Genomic DNA, 17954 nt, shown 5'->3' with positions numbered 1-17954 from the left:
GATTTATGCCATTACTGGGATACAATACCAAATTGTATTGTATTGAATCGAAGTAACGACGCTTCTTGACTACTGAGGTCCCTGCGTCGGCCCTATAGTGTGCTGCTTCAGCCGGGTTCGATCTCTGGGTCCAGCATTACCAAGCTGAGTTCAGAGCCACTGTGGCACCACGGGGAAAGGATATAAACTGTTGGATGGTCGTTTTTAATGTTCGAAATCACTACCATAAATATTAAATGTATATAAAGGGCGAAATAGGTGGGGATCTATTGGTCTCTATTTCAACTAAAAATTGCATTTAAAGTTCACAGATTCTTTATTTTTGTTATCGTATCTCGGATTGTTCGAAGGTGCTGCTGAATTTTCTAAAAAAAAAAAAAAAAATGCTTTTTCTACGGCCTTAAAAAGGGGATAGTTTAGGATTTTGTTTTACGCCTTCGACTGTGGGGCTGATAAAATATGACCATGTTTTCTTACGAGAAATATATCTTGTAACTAACAGAATTTTTATTTTTTAGGCTTGTATGGACGGAGAGGAAATTGGACAGGGCCCGGGACTGGTTTTTGAAAACGGTCAAAATCGACCCCGACTTCGGTGATGCTTGGGCATATTTCTTTAAGTTCGAACTAGCTCACGGCACTGAGGTAATTGCTTTTACATTTTAAGAAAATATTTACTGGATTTTTCTTTTTTTGATACAATTAATGCCCCATATGTACGAGTATTTGTTCATTATTTGTGCCCTCTATATGGCCTATATAAAGTATATAGGCTTTATATGTCTTACCTGCATTTGTTCTTTCTCTTGCTTGATAAGGATATATAATAATTTCTTTTGGCAGTTTTTATATGAGATTTTAGAAAGTCCATTCAAATTTATACTATTGGTTACTTTTTGATAATTTTTGCTCATTTTCGCTAATATTATCTGAAGTCAGTTTTGACTTGATGTGTTTGTGATGGTTGGATTACATAAAGAGGACTGCAGTGGAATTCTGGGTGATTTATAATTAAGTAATGATTATTAATTAAACTATTGCATTTTTAAAAATTTATATCTAATCATTTATAACTAATCCTCAAGGTTATTTCTAAAAGGTAGAAACGTGAATATATTAAAGATTGAAAAAGAAGTGAAAGGATATAAAGAGTGCAGAAAGAAAGAATACAAAATAGAGAGATAAATATCACAAACCAAGGACGCCTTTGGTTCTCAAGCATCAAATATTACTCGGAAAAGAATCGAATTAATCGATGCGATGGGCCTAGTTTAAGAACGAAGGCTACGAAAAATCCTTTGACAAAACTTTCACGCAGCGCTTAATGAATTAACGCAATCACTATGCATGTATTTTATTTGACTCGCACCAATTCAATGTTTGATTAACAAGTCCCATTTGGTTTCGCCAAATTTCGTTTCCCAGAATGTATTTTTATTTTGACTTTTTAGAATGCTAAAACTAGACGCTCAGCTTTTAGCGGCTAACTAGCAGCAGTGATATCAAGACAGTGAAAATTTGAGTAGAAATATTTTAAAAATGATTTTGTCTTTGTTAAATTAAAAAAAGATGGCTAGACCTAACATTTAATTTAAAAAATTACGAGTGCTTTCATTGTAATTGTGTTATACCAGTTAATAGCGAAACGATGCCTCTTAAAATTGGATTCCTCTTTACCATCTTATTCTATTCATTTTTTTTATGCCCGAGCCACGCCATAGTCACATCTGTCGATAAAAGAAAAAAAATAAATAAATGATTGACATGGGGTTTTCTTGACTTTAGCGCCACTCTTGTATTTCAGAAGTGGAAAGTTAAAATTACAGGAAATTGGTTTAAAAGATTTCCACCATCACTAATATGCTATTCTCTAAAAATATTTCAAAAACAGATTTCAAAAATAGTTCTTCGCCTGGATTGATGAATAATAGATTTGAGTATGTATTTTGTTATGGTGTTCTCGCGCTGGGGTGGCCTCCTCTGTTATCTCTTACCTTTTTTCTTTTTTTTCTTTTTTTTATGACGAGACGTTGTGTTTTTTATTTCTATGCATTTGTACTGCCCCAGCCTTACGAGCTCTGCTCTCTGTTGGGGCTTAATATAGTTATTTTTTTTTAAGTTGAATTTAATAAAATTCTTTCGCTTCTCCGTCTCTACTAATAATACGTCCTCTGAATTTTTTTTTCATATGTCTTTTATAGGTAGAAAAATTGCTGTCCCGAGCTTCCATTATTTCTAGTTTCAAAAAATTTTGCCTTATATATCAACTCCAATCAGTCAATTAAAAATTGTATGCCTAAAAGTTGAACAATGTTCGATTCGAGAAATTACGAACGGCGTACACAATTGACGCTGTAGTAGCGCTTAATTTTGATTTTATCGACAAATGTGACTATAATGTAGCCTAGGCATAAGCCTTAAATTGACTAGACACGTCTGTCCTTACAAAGATTTAAAACTTTTATGATTGCTGGCTTTGCAAATGTCAAGGATTTTAGAATATAAAATGTCACAAGTATATTTTGTTTTGTTTTCCTTTTATTTAAATAAAAAAAAAAATTACAACGTCATCTCAAAGCAAAGCTTACTGTTTTTTTTTTTTTTTTTTTTTTTTTTTTTTTTTTTTTTTTTTTTTTTTTTTTTTTTTTTTTTTTTTTTACTTTGAAGGTCATCACTCTTTGCGTGACTATGGACAGAAAGGCTAGAGCTGTAATTCCAGGAGCAAACGTTTTATCCACAACGCTGTAGAATGTAGGGCACACAATTGTGGTGGGGTGGTGAGATTTATCTCTGTTTGGTATTAAAGGGAAGAGTTAGAACCCAGCGGTAGCAATTCGATGCGGGACCTGAAATCGAACTCGGATAATGCCAAATGCCAAATCGGATTATGCAGAAGGGTTTCCGTGCTATAACAAAAGGAATAAATAATGGAAAAGAAGAGAATAAAGAGAGAAAAAGAAAAAAACAAGAAGAATAATGAGAAAAGAATATAAATAACAAATAATAATGATAGAGATTGTGCGGAAGGGTTTTCATGCTATAACAAAAAGAACAAAATAATGGAAAAAAAGAGAATAAAGAGAAAAAACGAGAAGAATAATGATAAAAAAGTATAAATAGCAAATAATAATGATAGATATTATGCAGAAGGGTTTCCATGCTATAACAAGAAGAATAAATAATGGGGAAAAAAGAGAATAAAGAGAGAAAGAATAAATAATGGAAAAAAGAGAATAGAAAAAAAAGAAAAAACAAAAAGAAAATACAGAATTGTAGAACACAACGCTGTGGATAAAGCGTTGTAGAACACAACGCTGTAGAATGTGTTTAATTGATGTCTATTTATTTTCACCTCCGTTCAAATTAAACCTTTCCCGATATTTATGACGGCTAGTTTGAGATCTCCTCTGGGAAAAAAAATTTTTCCCAGAGATCTCCTCTGGGAAAAAAAAGACAAATCAGGGCTAACAGTGCTAAAATAATCTTCCTTGTTATTCAAGGGGGGGGGACTGAACGATGACTCATCGTTTTATGACTCATCGACAACTATGATTCAAATGTTGTGCTTTTGTGTTCTGTCACAATGTTTTTAGAGATTGCTATTTTTTTATACAAAAAAAAAGCAAAAATTGTACCCAACGTGTTTTTTTTACGCTTTTCGTCCATAAAAAACGTAACAAAAATGAATATAAACAATTTCTCAACGTTAAGTTTTTTTGTAAACTCCCCTCGAAAAAAAATTTCTTAATTAGCATAAAAAAAACCTTCTGTCTTAGCACAAAATGAAAAGCAGACACCAATAATAGGTACAAAAACTAGTACGGGCGACTTTTTTGACGCTATTCGTCCATAAAAGTCCAAATATTAGTAATCTATTATGTCCCTTGCAGAACTAAATCTGCAAATGATGTTAACTTCTTTATCATCTTTTTCTTGTCCTGTGTTTTAGATTCTTTTTTATGGATTTTTTTTTAACTAGGCACTCGCTTCTATCAAAACTGAACAACTGCTTATGGAGGTCTTTTTCATTAAAAAATTATTTCGCGATTTTTTTTCTAATTTTTCCCCCCTTTTCAACTGATTGATATCTTAATTTTCAACAATTCACAGAAGTTATAAAATAATGAAATAAACATAGCCACTACTAGAAGCCCAAATGACCTGTGCACAGTAGCTCAATTAATTAATTAAATCATATAATGAAAAGACAAAGAAAAATATACAAATTGTATGTTAAGTTGTGTAAGTTTCCACTTAATCAATTTAAACAATTAGCTTGTAGTTTTCATTATTCTTGGTACTTTAAAGTATAATAAGTTGTCATTCAACTTTTCGTTTTTAATTAAGACTTCTTCATTTTTTTCAAATGAATTTCAACAAATCACTTTCTGAAGTGGGTATTCACTTTTTTTCTTTATATATGATGATGTGAATGTCCGAAATCTGGTTGATGTCAAAATTCACCGGGAACGTCCAAAATTCCTTTTTCTCTGCTTGGATTCAATTAGCTTTGCAAATCAATTTTTTTAGTCTTATGCTAGCTTTGATGGTAACAGTAAAAATTAGGTTAGGTTGTGTTAGGTTAAGTTAGGTTTAAATTTCAAAAATGGGTTAAAAACCAAACCTAACTCAACCTAATTCAACCTGTCACCATCAAACCTTGTATAAAACTGAAAAAGTTGACTGACAACGCTGACTAAATATAAGGAGAAAAAATAGATTGTCAAACAGCTTTTATTCTATAAACATTTCGAAAAGCCTTTTGGTTTCAAAAAAAGGTAATTTGTAATGGGATTTTACTAATACCGAAACTTAAGTAGCGCTAATTTCAGGAAACGGTGGAAATGAAACCCGTTTACGATATAGATTTAACTCCAGGACTAGATGGAACTAAAACTGAAGTTCAATCGATTTGGTTAACGCCGGACCAATCAAAATCTTTCATACAGATTTCTGATTGGAAAATCTGAACCTTATCCAGACAGAGTTTAGATGTTGTGCTTTTGAATATCTCCTCACTGCCAAAATGTTTTTAGGAACGGTTCATTTTTTTAGAATACATAAAAGGTAACAAAAATTATATCACCAATGAACTTTTTTAACTGATAGTCCCTTGTCCAACTAATTAATTGAATTTGAATGCGCTTTTTGTCCTTGAAAATTCAAACTTTATCAATCTGTTGTTTCCTAAATACAACCACACATTCAGAGGAGAGTAACTTCTCATTCACCTGTTTAGTACTGTATGTTTCTAACCTTTTTTACCAATTTTTCAGTCGCGTTCCTTTTTTTCCTTATTTAACTTGTAATCGATTCCTTAATTCTCCTAATTTTTTAATATATCTATATTTTCATAACTTATTATTTCCCACTTAACCAACTGAAACAATCAGATTCAGCTGGACAACATTGTGACTATCAAACTGCTTTTATTCTATAAACATTCCGAAAAATAACATGGTCTTTGGTTTTAAAAAGGGCTAATTACAATGCAATTTTACTAACACCGAGATTGAGCGTGAGTTTTAAGAATTTTTAGATTTCTAAGACTTATTTTTAAGATTTCAAGACTAAGGATTTTAAAGGGGAGATTATTTTAAGGATTATATAAAGTTTTGATATGTATACAATTTAGAAGAATTAAGGATTTTTCACTAAGGATATAAAGAATTTTAAGACTAAAGATTTTAAGGATTTGACATATTTCGGGAGATTTATGGTTTTAGATTTGGGGTAGCTTTTGGGGACTCAGTTATAATAAATCCTGTTCACGATAGAGATTCAGCTAACATTCAGAACTAGATGAAGCCAAATGTACAGGGGAAAAAACTGCCGAAAAAAAAATGTCTTGTGGTGGGGTGGTGAGATTTATCTCTGTTTGGTATTAAAGGGAAGAGTTAGAACCCAGCGGCAGCTATTCGATGCGGGACCTGAAATCGAACTCGGATAATGCCAAATGCCAAATCGGATTATGCAGAAGGGTTTCCGTGCTATAACAAAAGGAATAAATAATGGAAAAAAAGAGAATAAAGAGAGAAAAAGAAAAAAACAAGACGAATAATGAGAAAAAAATATAAATAACAAATAATAATGATATAGATTGTGCGGAAGGGTTTTCATGCTATAACAAAAAGAACAAAATAATGGAAAAAAAGGGAATAAAGAGAGAAAAAGAGAAAAAACGAGAAGAATAATGATAAAAAAATATAAATAGCAAATAATAATGATAGATATTATGCAGTGCTATAACAAGAAGAATAAATAATAGAAAAAAAGAGAATAAAGATAGAAAGAATAAATAATGGAAAAAAAGAGAATAAAGAGAGAAAAAGAGAAAAAAACGAAGAATAATAAGAAAAAAATATAAATAGCAAATAATAATGATAGAGGTTATGTGGAAGGGTTTTCATGCTATAACAAGAAGAACAAAATAATGGGGGGGGGGAAAGAATACAGAGAGAAAAAAAGAAAAATAATACGAAAAAATATAAATAACAAATAATAATGATAGATATTATGCAGAAGGGTTTCCATGCTATAACAAGAAGAATAGATAATGGAAAAAAGAGAATAAAGAGAGAAAAACAAGAAGAATAATAAGAAAAAAATATATAAATAGCAAATAATAATGATAGAGATTATGCAGAAGGGTTTTCATACTATAACAAGAAGAATAAATAATAGAAAAAAAGAGAATAAAGAGAGAAAGAATAAATGGCGGAAAAAAGAGAATAAAGAGAGAAAAGAGAAAAAAACAAGAAGAATAATAAGAAAAAAAAATAATAATGATAGAGATTATGCAGAAGGGTTTCCATGCTATAACAAGAAGAATAAATAATGGAAAATAAAGAGAAAAAAGCAAGAAGAATAATAAGAAAAAAATACTACTACTACTACTACTAATAACTCACTGCAGCACCAAGCCGCCTGAGGCCAACACAGCTACGCACGCTCCTCCTCCAACCTAATCTATTTAAAGCCTCCCTCTTTACACCCTCCCAGGAAGTTCCCATTTCCTTTAAATCCTTATTTATGACATCCTCCCAACCCAGACAAGGACGACCTGCTTTCCGTGTAGCCCCAGACGGTTGGCCAAAAAGGACAATCTTCGGTAATCTGTCATCCTTCATCCATAGAACGTGGCCTAGCCATCTCAACCTTTCTTTCATTATAGCCCCAGAAAGCGGGATTGAACCACACTTTTCGTACAACCTACTGTTTGAAATACGGTCAGTCAGCCGGGTACCCAGAACAATCCGTAGGCAATTTCTCTGGAAAACATCTAGTAAATTTTCATCTGCTTTTCGGAGTGTCCATGCTTCAGAGCCATATTTGACCACTGTCATCACTGTAGCTTCCAATATTCTAATCTTGGTTTGTAGGCTTATCTTTCTATTCTTCCAAACTTTTTTTAACTGTGAAAAACACCCTGAGCTTTAGCTATTCTACTTTTAACATCTTCACTGCTCCCACCATCTTTACTAATAATACTACCAAGGTAACTGAAGCTCCCAACCTGATCAATCTTTTCGTTACCTAAGGTCACCTGTTCATCTTCACTTATTCCTAACCTTAGTGACTTAGTCTTCTTAACATTAATTTTCAAGCCTATTTTAGCACCCTGAACTCGTAAAACCTCTAAAAATTCATTCATTTTGCTCACACTTTCATCTAATATGCTTAAATCATCAGCATAATCTAAGTCCAGGAGCGTTCTTCCTCCCCATTTGATTCCATGGTCTCCAATTGCCTTTCCTGTGCTCCTTAAGACGAAGTCCATCAAAATGATCCATATAAAGGGGGATAGAACACAACCCTGCTTAACTCCTGATTTAATACAAAACCAGTTGCTAACCTCATTTCCTACCTTAACCGCAGCAGTATTATTCTCGTACATAGCGCAAATCACTTTAATGTATTTTTCTGGTATACCATATAACGATAAGACCTTTGTTAACGCTGTTCTATCAACAGAATCGAAAGCTTGCTCATAATCGATAAAACTAAGGACCAAAGGTGTTTGACAACGAAGGGACCTCTCAAGTATTAACCTAAGAGTGAAAACATGGTCGACACATCCTCTACCTTTTCTAAAACCGCATTGTTCTTCCCTTAAAACTTTGTCTACAGCATGTCTCAGTCTAAAAAGTATCATATTACTCAGTAATTTGCTACCTACAGAGACCAGACTAATGCCTCGATAATTCCGACATTCACTCTTGTCACCTTTCTTATACAGTGGTTTAATTAAGGTTTTCCTAAAATCATTGGGTACTTCCCCTTTTTCAAAAATCATGTTCATAATCTTCAGTAGCTTATTCCTAACCTCAGAGCCACCATATTTAAGGAACTCATTAATCATACTATCAGCACCTGGGGCCTTATTATTTTTTAATCCTTCTAGTACTGTCGCTAATTCTTCCTCACTAAACAAATCTTCCTTCACATCCAAGGTATCACAAACTTTTTCATTTTCATCTATATCTTTTCCTGCAACTGTATCTCGGTTTAGCACATTCTCAAAATGTTCCACCCATCTTTCTTTAACTTTTTCCTTATCACTAATTGTGACCCCATTTCTATCTTTAACTGGGACTAGTCCGGATCGGCTACTCCCTTTCAATTTATTAACATGCCAGTATAATATTTTACTATTATGCCGTCTAGCCGCATCTTCCAGATCCTCAGCAATTTTATCCATCGCCTCCATTTCACATCTCCTTAGTTCATATTTTAATGCTTTCTCCACTTTCTTTACATTCCTTTTGTTTTCATACGACCTATCGCTCAGATAACTATACAAACCCCTTCTACTCTCTATTAAACCTAAAGCTTTTTCACTAATATTCCTAGTTGCTGTCTTAGCACTCTTCCCTGGGACACCATCAGCAACTTCACAAATTGTTTTTCTGAAATTATTCCATCCATCTTCCACATTGTCAAATTTTAAACCCTCAAGTTTAGTACTCAACTGTTCCTGGAATTTTTTTCTCAAATTTTCATCCTGAAGTCTACCAACATCATAACTTCCCGGGAGGGAGTTACTCTTCCGAAATTTCAGCTTTAAATTAACCTTAGACACTACTAGATGGTGATCTTTACTTTTAACATCAATAACGGCACTCCTATACACCCTAGTATCTTGTATTGATCCTGCTAGTCTTCTGTTTACAATAACATAATCAATAAGGTTTGCTGTCTTACCATCACGTGAATACCATGTCAACTTATGGGCCATTTTGTGACCAAACACCGTATTGGTTATAACTAGGTTGTTATACCTACAAAATTGCAAAAGCCTATAGCCATTACTGTTTTCTTTTCCTACACCAAAATTACCTAGGCTAGGATACCATCTATCCCTATTTCTACCAACCTGGGCATTAAAATCTCCTAGCAAATACACCATATTTCTACCTGGTACCCTGTCTATTTGCTCCTGTAACTGTAAGTAAAATTCATCTGAGTCACTAGTATCTCCATCAGTTGGTTCAATGGGGGCATATACTACTATAACTGATACCCTAAACTTTTTAGTCATAAAATGAGCAATTAGTATTCTATTATTAATACCTTCCCAGCCTAAACAAGACTTAGCAGCTTCCTTATTCATCATGAGCCCTACTCCCTGTCTATGTACCCCATCCTTCCTTCCTGAGTAAACAAATTCTATGTCACCTAATTTCATGCTTCCTAAAAAAATATATATAGCAAATAATAATGATAGAAACTATGCAGAAGGGTTTCTATGCTATAACATGAAGAATAAATAATGGAAAAGAGAGAATAAAGAGAGAAAGAATAAATAATGGGAAAAAAGAAAATTAAGAGAGAAAAAACAAGAAGAAGAATAAGAAAAAAATATAAACAACAAATAATAATGATAGAGATTATGCAGAAGAGTTTCCATGCTATAACAAGAAGAATAAATAATGGAAAAATAGAAAATTAAGAGAGAAAAAGAGAAAAAAGAAGAAGAATAATAAGAAAAAATTTAAATGGCAAACAATAATGATAGAGATTATGCAGAAGGGTTTCCATGCTATAACAAGAAGAATAAATAATGGGAAAAAAAGAGAATAAAGAGAGAAAGAATAAATAATGGAAAAAAGAGAATAGAGAAAAAAGAAAAAACAAGAAGAATAATAAGAAAGAAAATATAAATAGCATATAATAATGATAGAGATTATGCAGAAGGGTTTCCATGCTATAACAAAAAGAATAAATAATGGGAAAAAAGAGTATAAAGAGAGAAAGAATAAACAATGGAAAAAAGAGAATATGGAGAGAAAAAGAGAAGAAAGAGAAAAAATAAGAAGAAGAATAAAATATAAATAGATAATAATAAAGATAGATTATGCAGAAGGCTTTCCATGCTTTAACAAGAAGAATGAACAATGGAAAAAAGGAATAAAGAGAGAAAAAGAGAAAAAACAAGAAGAATAATAACATGTAAAATATAAATAGTAAATAATAACGATAGATTATGTAGAAGGGTTTCTATGCTTTAACATGAAGAATAAATAATGGAAAAGAGAGAATAAAGAGAGAAAGAATAAATAGTGGAAAAAAGAAAATTAAGAGAGAAAAAACAAGAAGAAGAATAAGAAAAAATATAAATAGCAAATAATAATGATAGAGATTATGGAAAAAATAATGGAATAAATAAATAATGGAAAAAAAGAGAATTAAGAGAGAAAAAGAGAAAAAACAAGAAGAATTATAAATAGAATAACAACAAGAATAAATAGCATACAATAATGATAGAGATTATGCAGAAGGGTTTCCATGCTATAACAAGAAGAATAAATAATGGGAAAAAAAGAGAATAAAGAGAGAAAGAATAAATAATGGAAAAAAAGAGAATAGAGAGAAAAAAAGAAAAAACAAGAAGAATAATAAGAAAAAAAATATAAATAGCATATAATGATAGAGATTATGTAGAAGGGTTTCCATGCTATAACAAAAAGATTAAATAATGGGAAAAAAGAGCATAAAGAGAGAAAGAATAAACAATGGAAAAAAGAGAATATGGAGAGAAGAAAGAGAAAAAATAAGAAGAAGAATAAAATATAAAATATAAATAGCAAATAATAACGATAGATTATGCAGAAGGGTTTCCATGCTTTAACAAGGAGAATGAATAATGGAAAAAAAATAATAAAGAGAGAAAAAGAGAAAAAGCAAGAAGAATAATAAGATATAAATAGTAAATAATTAACGGTAGATTATGCAGAAGGGTTTCTATGCTATAACATGAAGAACAAATACTGGAAAAAAAGAAAATAAAGAGAAAATAGCAAGAAGAATAATAAGAAAAAATATAAATAGTAAATAATAATGATAGAAACTATGCAGAAGGGTTTCCATGCTATAACAAGAAGAATAAATAATGGAAAAAGGAGAATAAAGAGAGAAAGAATAAATAATGGAAAAAAAGAAAATAAAGAGAGAAAAGAGAAAAAACAAGAAAAAGAATAAGAAAAAATATAAATAACAAATAATAATGATAGAGATCATGCAGAAGAGTTTCTATACTATAACAAGAAGAATAAATAATGGAAAAAAAGAATAAAGAGAGAAAAAAGAAGAAGAATAATAAGAAAAAAATATATATAGCAAATAATAATGATAGAAACTATGCAGAAGGGTTTCTATGCTATAACATGAAGAATAAATAATGGAAAAGAGAGAATAAAGAGAGAAAGAATAAATAATGGGAAAAAAGAAAATTAAGAGAGAACAAGAGCTAAGAGCTCATATGGCACTTGTGACGAGGTCGGAAGAGCCGAGAGCTCATATGGTACGAGGTCGGAAGAGCCAAGAGCTCATTTGGACGAGGTCGGAAGAGCCAAGAGCTCATTTGGCACTTGTGAGAAGGTCAGAACCTAAAGTTAAACTTTATAGCACAAGATCCTTCTAAATATCAAATTTCATTAAGATCTGGTCACCCTTTCGTAAGTTACAAATACCTCAATTTTCAAAATTACCTCCCCCCTCCCAATTCCACCAAAGAGAGCAGATCCGGTCCAGTTATGTCAGTCACGTATCTTAGACAGGTTTCTATTCTTCCCATCCAGTTTCATCCTGATCTCACCGCTTTAAGTATTTTCTAAGATTTCCGGTCCCCCCAACTGTCCCCCCCCCAATTACGTTTGATCCGGTTGAGATTTAAAATAAGATATCAGAGTTACGAGGTCCTTCTAAATATGAAGTTTCATGAAGATCCGATCACTCCTTCGTAAGTTAAAAATACGTTATTTTTCTTATTTTTCAGAATTACCCCCCCCCCCCCGCAATTGAGCGGATCCGTTCCAATTATGTAAATTACGTATGCAAGACTTTTGCTTATTTTTCCAACCAAGTTTCATCCCAATCCTTCCAATCTAAGGGTTTCCCATCATTTTAGGTCTCCCCACCCCAAACTTCCCCCAATGTCACCAGATCCGGTCAGGATTTAAAATAAGAGCTTTGAGCCACGATATCCTTCTAAAAATCAAATTTCATGGAGATCCAATCACCCATTCGTAAGTTAAAAATACCTCATTTTTTCTAATTTTTCAGAATTAACCCCCCCCCCCAACTACCCAAAAGAGAGCGGATCCGTTCCGTTTATGTCAATCATCTATCTAGGACTTGTGTTTATTTTTCCCACCATGTTTCATCCCGATCCCTCCACTCTAAGTGTTTTCCAAGTTTTAGGTTTCCCCCTCCCAACTCCCCGCCCCCATCACCAGATCCGGTCGGGATTTAAAATAAGAGCTCTAAGACACGATATCCTTCTAAACATCAAATTTCATTGAGATCCGATCACCCGTTCGTAAGTTGAAAATACCTCATTTTTCTAATTTTTAAGACTTACTCCCCCCCTCCCAACTACCCCAAAGAGAGCAAATAAGTTCCGATTATGTCAATCATGTATCTGGGACTTGCGCTTATTTTTCCCATCAAGTTTCATCCCGATCCCTCTACTCTAAGTGTTTTCCAAGATTTTAGGTTTCCCCCCTCCAACTCCCCCCAATGTCATCAGACCCAGTCGGGATTTAAAATAAGAGCTCTGAGACACAATATCATTCCAAACATCAAATTTCATTAAGATCCAATCACCCGCTCATAAGTTAAAAATACTTCATTTTTTCTATTTTTCCGAATTAACCGGCCCCTTCTCCCCCCCCCAGATGGTCAAATCGGGAAAACGACTATTTCTAATTTAATCTGGTCCGGTCCCTGATACGCTTGCCAAATTTCATCGTCCTAGCTTACCTGGAAGTGCCTAAAGTAGCAAAACCGGGACTTTAGGTTTTCCCCCTCCAACTCCCCCCAATGTCATCAGATCCGGTCGGGATTAAAAATAAGAGCTCTAAGACACAATATCATTCCAAACATCAAATTTCATTAAGATCCAAATACCCGCTGATAAGTTAAAAATACTTCATTTTTTCTATTTTTTGCGAATTAACCGGGCCCCCACTCCCCCCCAGATGGTCAAATCGGGAAAACGACTATTTCTAATTTAATCTGGTCCGGTCCCTGATACGCTTGCCAAATTTCATCGTCCTAGCTTACCTGGAAGTGCCTAAAGTAGCAAAACCGGGACCGACAGACAGACCGACAGACAGACCGACAGACAGACCGACAGACAGACCGACAGACCGACAGAATTGGCGACTGCTATATGTCACTTGGTTAATACCAAGTGCCATAAAAAACAAGAAGAAGAATAAGAAAAAAATATAAACAACAAATAATAATGATAGAGATTATGCAGAAGAGTTTCCATGCTATAACAAGAAGAATAAATAATGGAAAAATAGAGAATTAAGAGAGAAAAAGAGAAAAAAGAAGAAGAATAATAAGAAAAAATATAAATGGCAAACAATAATGATAGAGATTATGCAGAAGGGTTTCCATGCTATAACAAGAAGAATAAATAATGGGAAAAAAAGAGAATAAAGAGAGAAAGAATAAATAATGGAAAAAAGAGAATAGAGAAAAAAGAAAAAACAAGAAGAATAATAAGAAAGAAAATATAAATAGCATATAATAATGATAGAGATTATGCAGAAGGGTTTCCATGCTATAACAAAAAGAATAAATAATGGGAAAAAAGAGTATAAAGAGAGAAAGAATAAACAATGGAAAAAAGAGAATATGGAGAGAAAAAGAGAAGAAAGAGAAAAAATAAGAAGAAGAATAAAATATAAATAGATAATAATAAAGATAGATTATGCAGAAGGCTTTCCATGCTTTAACAAGAAGAATGAACAATGGAAAAAAGGAATAAAGAGAGAAAAAGAGAAAAAACAAGAAGAATAATAAGATGTAAAATATAAATAGTAAATAATAACGATAGATTATGTAGAAGGGTTTCTATGCTTTAACATGAAGAATAAATAATGGAAAAGGGAGAATAAAGAGAGAAAGAATAAATAGTGGAAAAAAGAAAATTAAGAGAGAAAAAACAAGAAGAAGAATAAGAAAAAATATAAATAGCAAATAATAATGATAGAGATTATGGAAAAAATAATGGAATAAATAAATAATGGAAAAAAAAGAGAATTAAGAGAGAAAAAGAGAAAAAACAAGAAGAATTATAAATAGAATAACAACAAGAATAAATAGCATACAATAATGATAGAGATTATGCAGAAGGGTTTCCATGCTATAACAAGAAGAATAAATAATGGGAAAAAAAGAGAATAAAGAGAGAAAGAATAAATAATGGAAAAAAAGAGAATAGAGAGAGAAAAAAAGAAAAAACAAGAAGAATAATAAGAAAAAAAATATAAATAGCATATAATGATAGAGATTATGTAGAAGGGTTTCCATGCTATAACAAAAAGATTAAATAATGGGAAAAAGAGCATAAAGAGAGAAAGAATAAACAATGGAAAAAAGAGAATATGGAGAGAAGAAAGAGAAAAAATAAGAAGAAGAATAAAATATAAAATATAAATAGCAAATAATAACGATAGATTATGCAGAAGGGTTTCCATGCTTTAACAAGGAGAATGAATAATGGAAAAAAAGAATAAAGAGAGAAAAAGAGAAAAAGCAAGAAGAATAATAAGATATAAATAGTAAATAATTAACGGTAGATTATGCAGAAGGGTTTCTATGCTATAACATGAAGAATAAATACTGGAAAAAAAGAAAATAAAGAGAAAATAGCAAGAAGAATAATAAGAAAAAATATAAATAGTAAATAATAATGATAGAAACTATGCAGAAGGGTTTCCATGCTATAACAAGAAGAATAAATTATGGAAAAAGGAGAATAAAGAGAGAAAGAATAAATAATGGAAAAAAAGAAAATAAAGAGAGAAAAGAGAAAAAACAAGAAGAAGAATAAGAAAAAATATAAATAACAAATAATAATGATAGAGATCATGCAGAAGAGTTTCTATACTATAACAAGAAGAATAAATAATGGAAAAAAAGAATAAAGAGAGAAAAAAGAAGAAGAATAATAAGAAAAAAATATAAATGGCAAACAATAATGATAGAGATTATGCAGAAGGGTTTCCATGCTATAACAAGAAGAATAAATAATGGGAAAAAAGAGAATAAAGAGAGAAGGAATAAATAATGGAAAAAAAGAGAATAAAGAGAAAAAACAAGAAGAATAATAAGAAAAAAATATAAATAACAAATAATGATGGTAGAGATTATGCAGAAGGGTTTCCATGCTATAACAAGAAGAATAAATAATGGAAAAAAGAGAATAAAGAGAGAAAAAAGAAAAAAAAAGAAGAATAATAAATAGAATAACAACAAGAATAAATAGCATACAATAATGATAGAGATTATGCAGAAGGGTTTCCATGCTATAACAAGAAGAATAAATAATGGAATAAAACAGAATAAAGAGAGAGAGAATAAACAATGGAAAAAAGAGAATATGGAGAGAAAAAGCGAAGAAAGAGAAAAAACAAGAAAAAGAATAAAATATAAATAGCAAATAATAAAATAAATATATTATGCAGAAGGGTTTCCATGCTTTAACAAGAAGAATGAATAATGGGAAAAAAGAATAAAGAGAGAAAAGGAGAAAAAAAATAAGAAGAATAATAAAATATAAAACATAAATATCAAATAATAACGATAGATTATGCTGAAGGGTTTCCATGCTTTAACAAGAAGAATCAATAATGTAAAAAAAAGAGAATAAAGAGAGAAAGAATAAATAATGGAAAACAGAGAATAAAGAGAGAAAAAAGAGAAAAAAACAAAAAGAATAATAATTAAAAAAATATAAATAACAAACAATAATGATACAGATTATTCAGAAGGGTTTCCATGCTATTTTAAAAAAGAAGAAGAAGATACCAACAACAAGTATTTGTACTGGCAAAATGGTTTTTTCCTTAACATAAAAAACAAGAGAATCAATAGGTAATTATTTTCGCAAGACAGTGGAAATCTAATTTGAATGCATATTTCGGTCCTATGTCCAAGAGTCGTTCTCAGCAAAACATAAATATATAGTAGAAGAAAAACTTACAACAACATACGACCAGTAGAACTAAAATGAAAATGTTTTTAAAACAGTCCCAGCATCCTTACTTCAGCGAAGTTCAACTAGGACTGATAAATAAAGTGAGATGAAACGACGCAATTCATTGAAATGAAAAAAGAATAATTAAAAACGCGTTTTAGTGCTAATCTTACTTTTCTGGCAACTGACCTCAAAGGTCCATTTCTGACTTAAAAATTCAAATTTTTCTTTTCTTTATATTTAAAAAAAGTTCCGTTTTAGTTCTATTTGTCATATATTGTTGTGAGTATTTCTTCTTCTATATATTTATGTTTTGCTGAGGACGGCCCTTGGACATAGGACCGAAATATTCATTCAAATTAGATTTCCACTGTCCTGCGAAAATAATTCCCTATTGTTCTTCTTGTCTTGATGTTTGGGAGGAAAGGCAGTGCGGTATTTGTCGGTATTTATCTTTGCTTTATTAAACGGGACCTGGGCTCAAACTCGGATGTATGATCCCGAGTAATGAAATTATGTGACAGCGTATATATGCAATTCAAAAAAGAAGAAGAAGAATAAGTAATAGATAGAAAAGTCGGGAAAAAAGAAGCGTAATCTCTGGCAGGAACTCGTCATTTCTCGAGGTCATTTGTAAAAAAAAAGAAAAAATAAGAGAGAGAGAAGTACTATGCGAGGTTGAAAAACCAATGGGACACATGGTTTTTCGGTATTGGGGATTAGCCACACTTTTTTATTAAATCATCCATTGCGGATGGCTAATCCAATTGCTAATGCGGATATCTAGTCAATGGTATCAGCTAACACTGTGTTTTAGGTGAATTTCGCTATTGCTAATTTTGTTGGTGACTGGGCTTATAGGATTTAACTTGTGATAATATTTTAGACTCAACAAGATGAAGTAAAGAAGCGCTGTACCGCGGCAGAGCCACATCATGGAGAAATGTGGCAGCAAGTAGCCAAAAGACCTGAATATTGGCGGAAGAAAATTGGTGAAATTCTAGAAATTGTTGCAAAAGAACTGCCCATTCCAACCTAAGTTGATAATGCTTTTGTAAATAGTGTTTAATACTGATGTTTATATTAGTCGGTTCGCTTTTTTCCATTGATCTTTTTTTCAGTTAATATAAGAAAGGAGATTTCGCCGTCTCAGTATTTTTCACGATGTTTTAGGATCAGATAAGGATTTAATACCGATATTTATATAATCTGTTTCAATTTTTTAGATAAAATTTTTTTATATAAGCTAGGACGATGAAATTTGGCAGGCATATCAGGGATCGAACCAGAATAAATTAGAAGTAATCGTTTCCCCGATTCGTCCATCTGAAGGGGAGTGGGGGGACGGTTAATTGGGAAAAATTAGAAAAAAAAGTATTTTTTAACTTACGAACAGGTGATCGGATCTTAATGAAATTTAATATTTAGATTGATATTGTGTGTCAGAGCTCTTATT

General features: G+C 31.8%; 1 protein-coding gene across 1 annotated transcript in view; it reads left to right on the top strand.

Annotated features, from left to right (window-relative positions):
- The window catches only part of LOC136036454 (pre-mRNA-processing factor 6-like), a 91123-nt gene extending 73482 nt beyond the window's left edge, over nucleotides 1–17641 (top strand). Inside the window, exons 16-17 of the mRNA XM_065718693.1 lie at nucleotides 519–645; nucleotides 17385–17641. Coding sequence (XP_065574765.1) covers nucleotides 519–645; nucleotides 17385–17537 — 280 coding nt within the window. The 3' untranslated portion in view covers nucleotides 17538–17641. The remainder of the gene's footprint in view (nucleotides 1–518; nucleotides 646–17384) is intronic.
- Nucleotides 17642–17954: the final 313 nt, after the last annotated feature.

Source organism: Artemia franciscana, chromosome 15 (assembly GCF_032884065.1).
Source record: "Artemia franciscana chromosome 15, ASM3288406v1, whole genome shotgun sequence".
NCBI lineage: Eukaryota > Metazoa > Arthropoda > Branchiopoda > Anostraca > Artemiidae > Artemia > Artemia franciscana.
The sequence above is the reverse complement of the archived record's forward strand: the minus strand, read 5'-3'. Positions and strand labels throughout refer to the sequence as shown.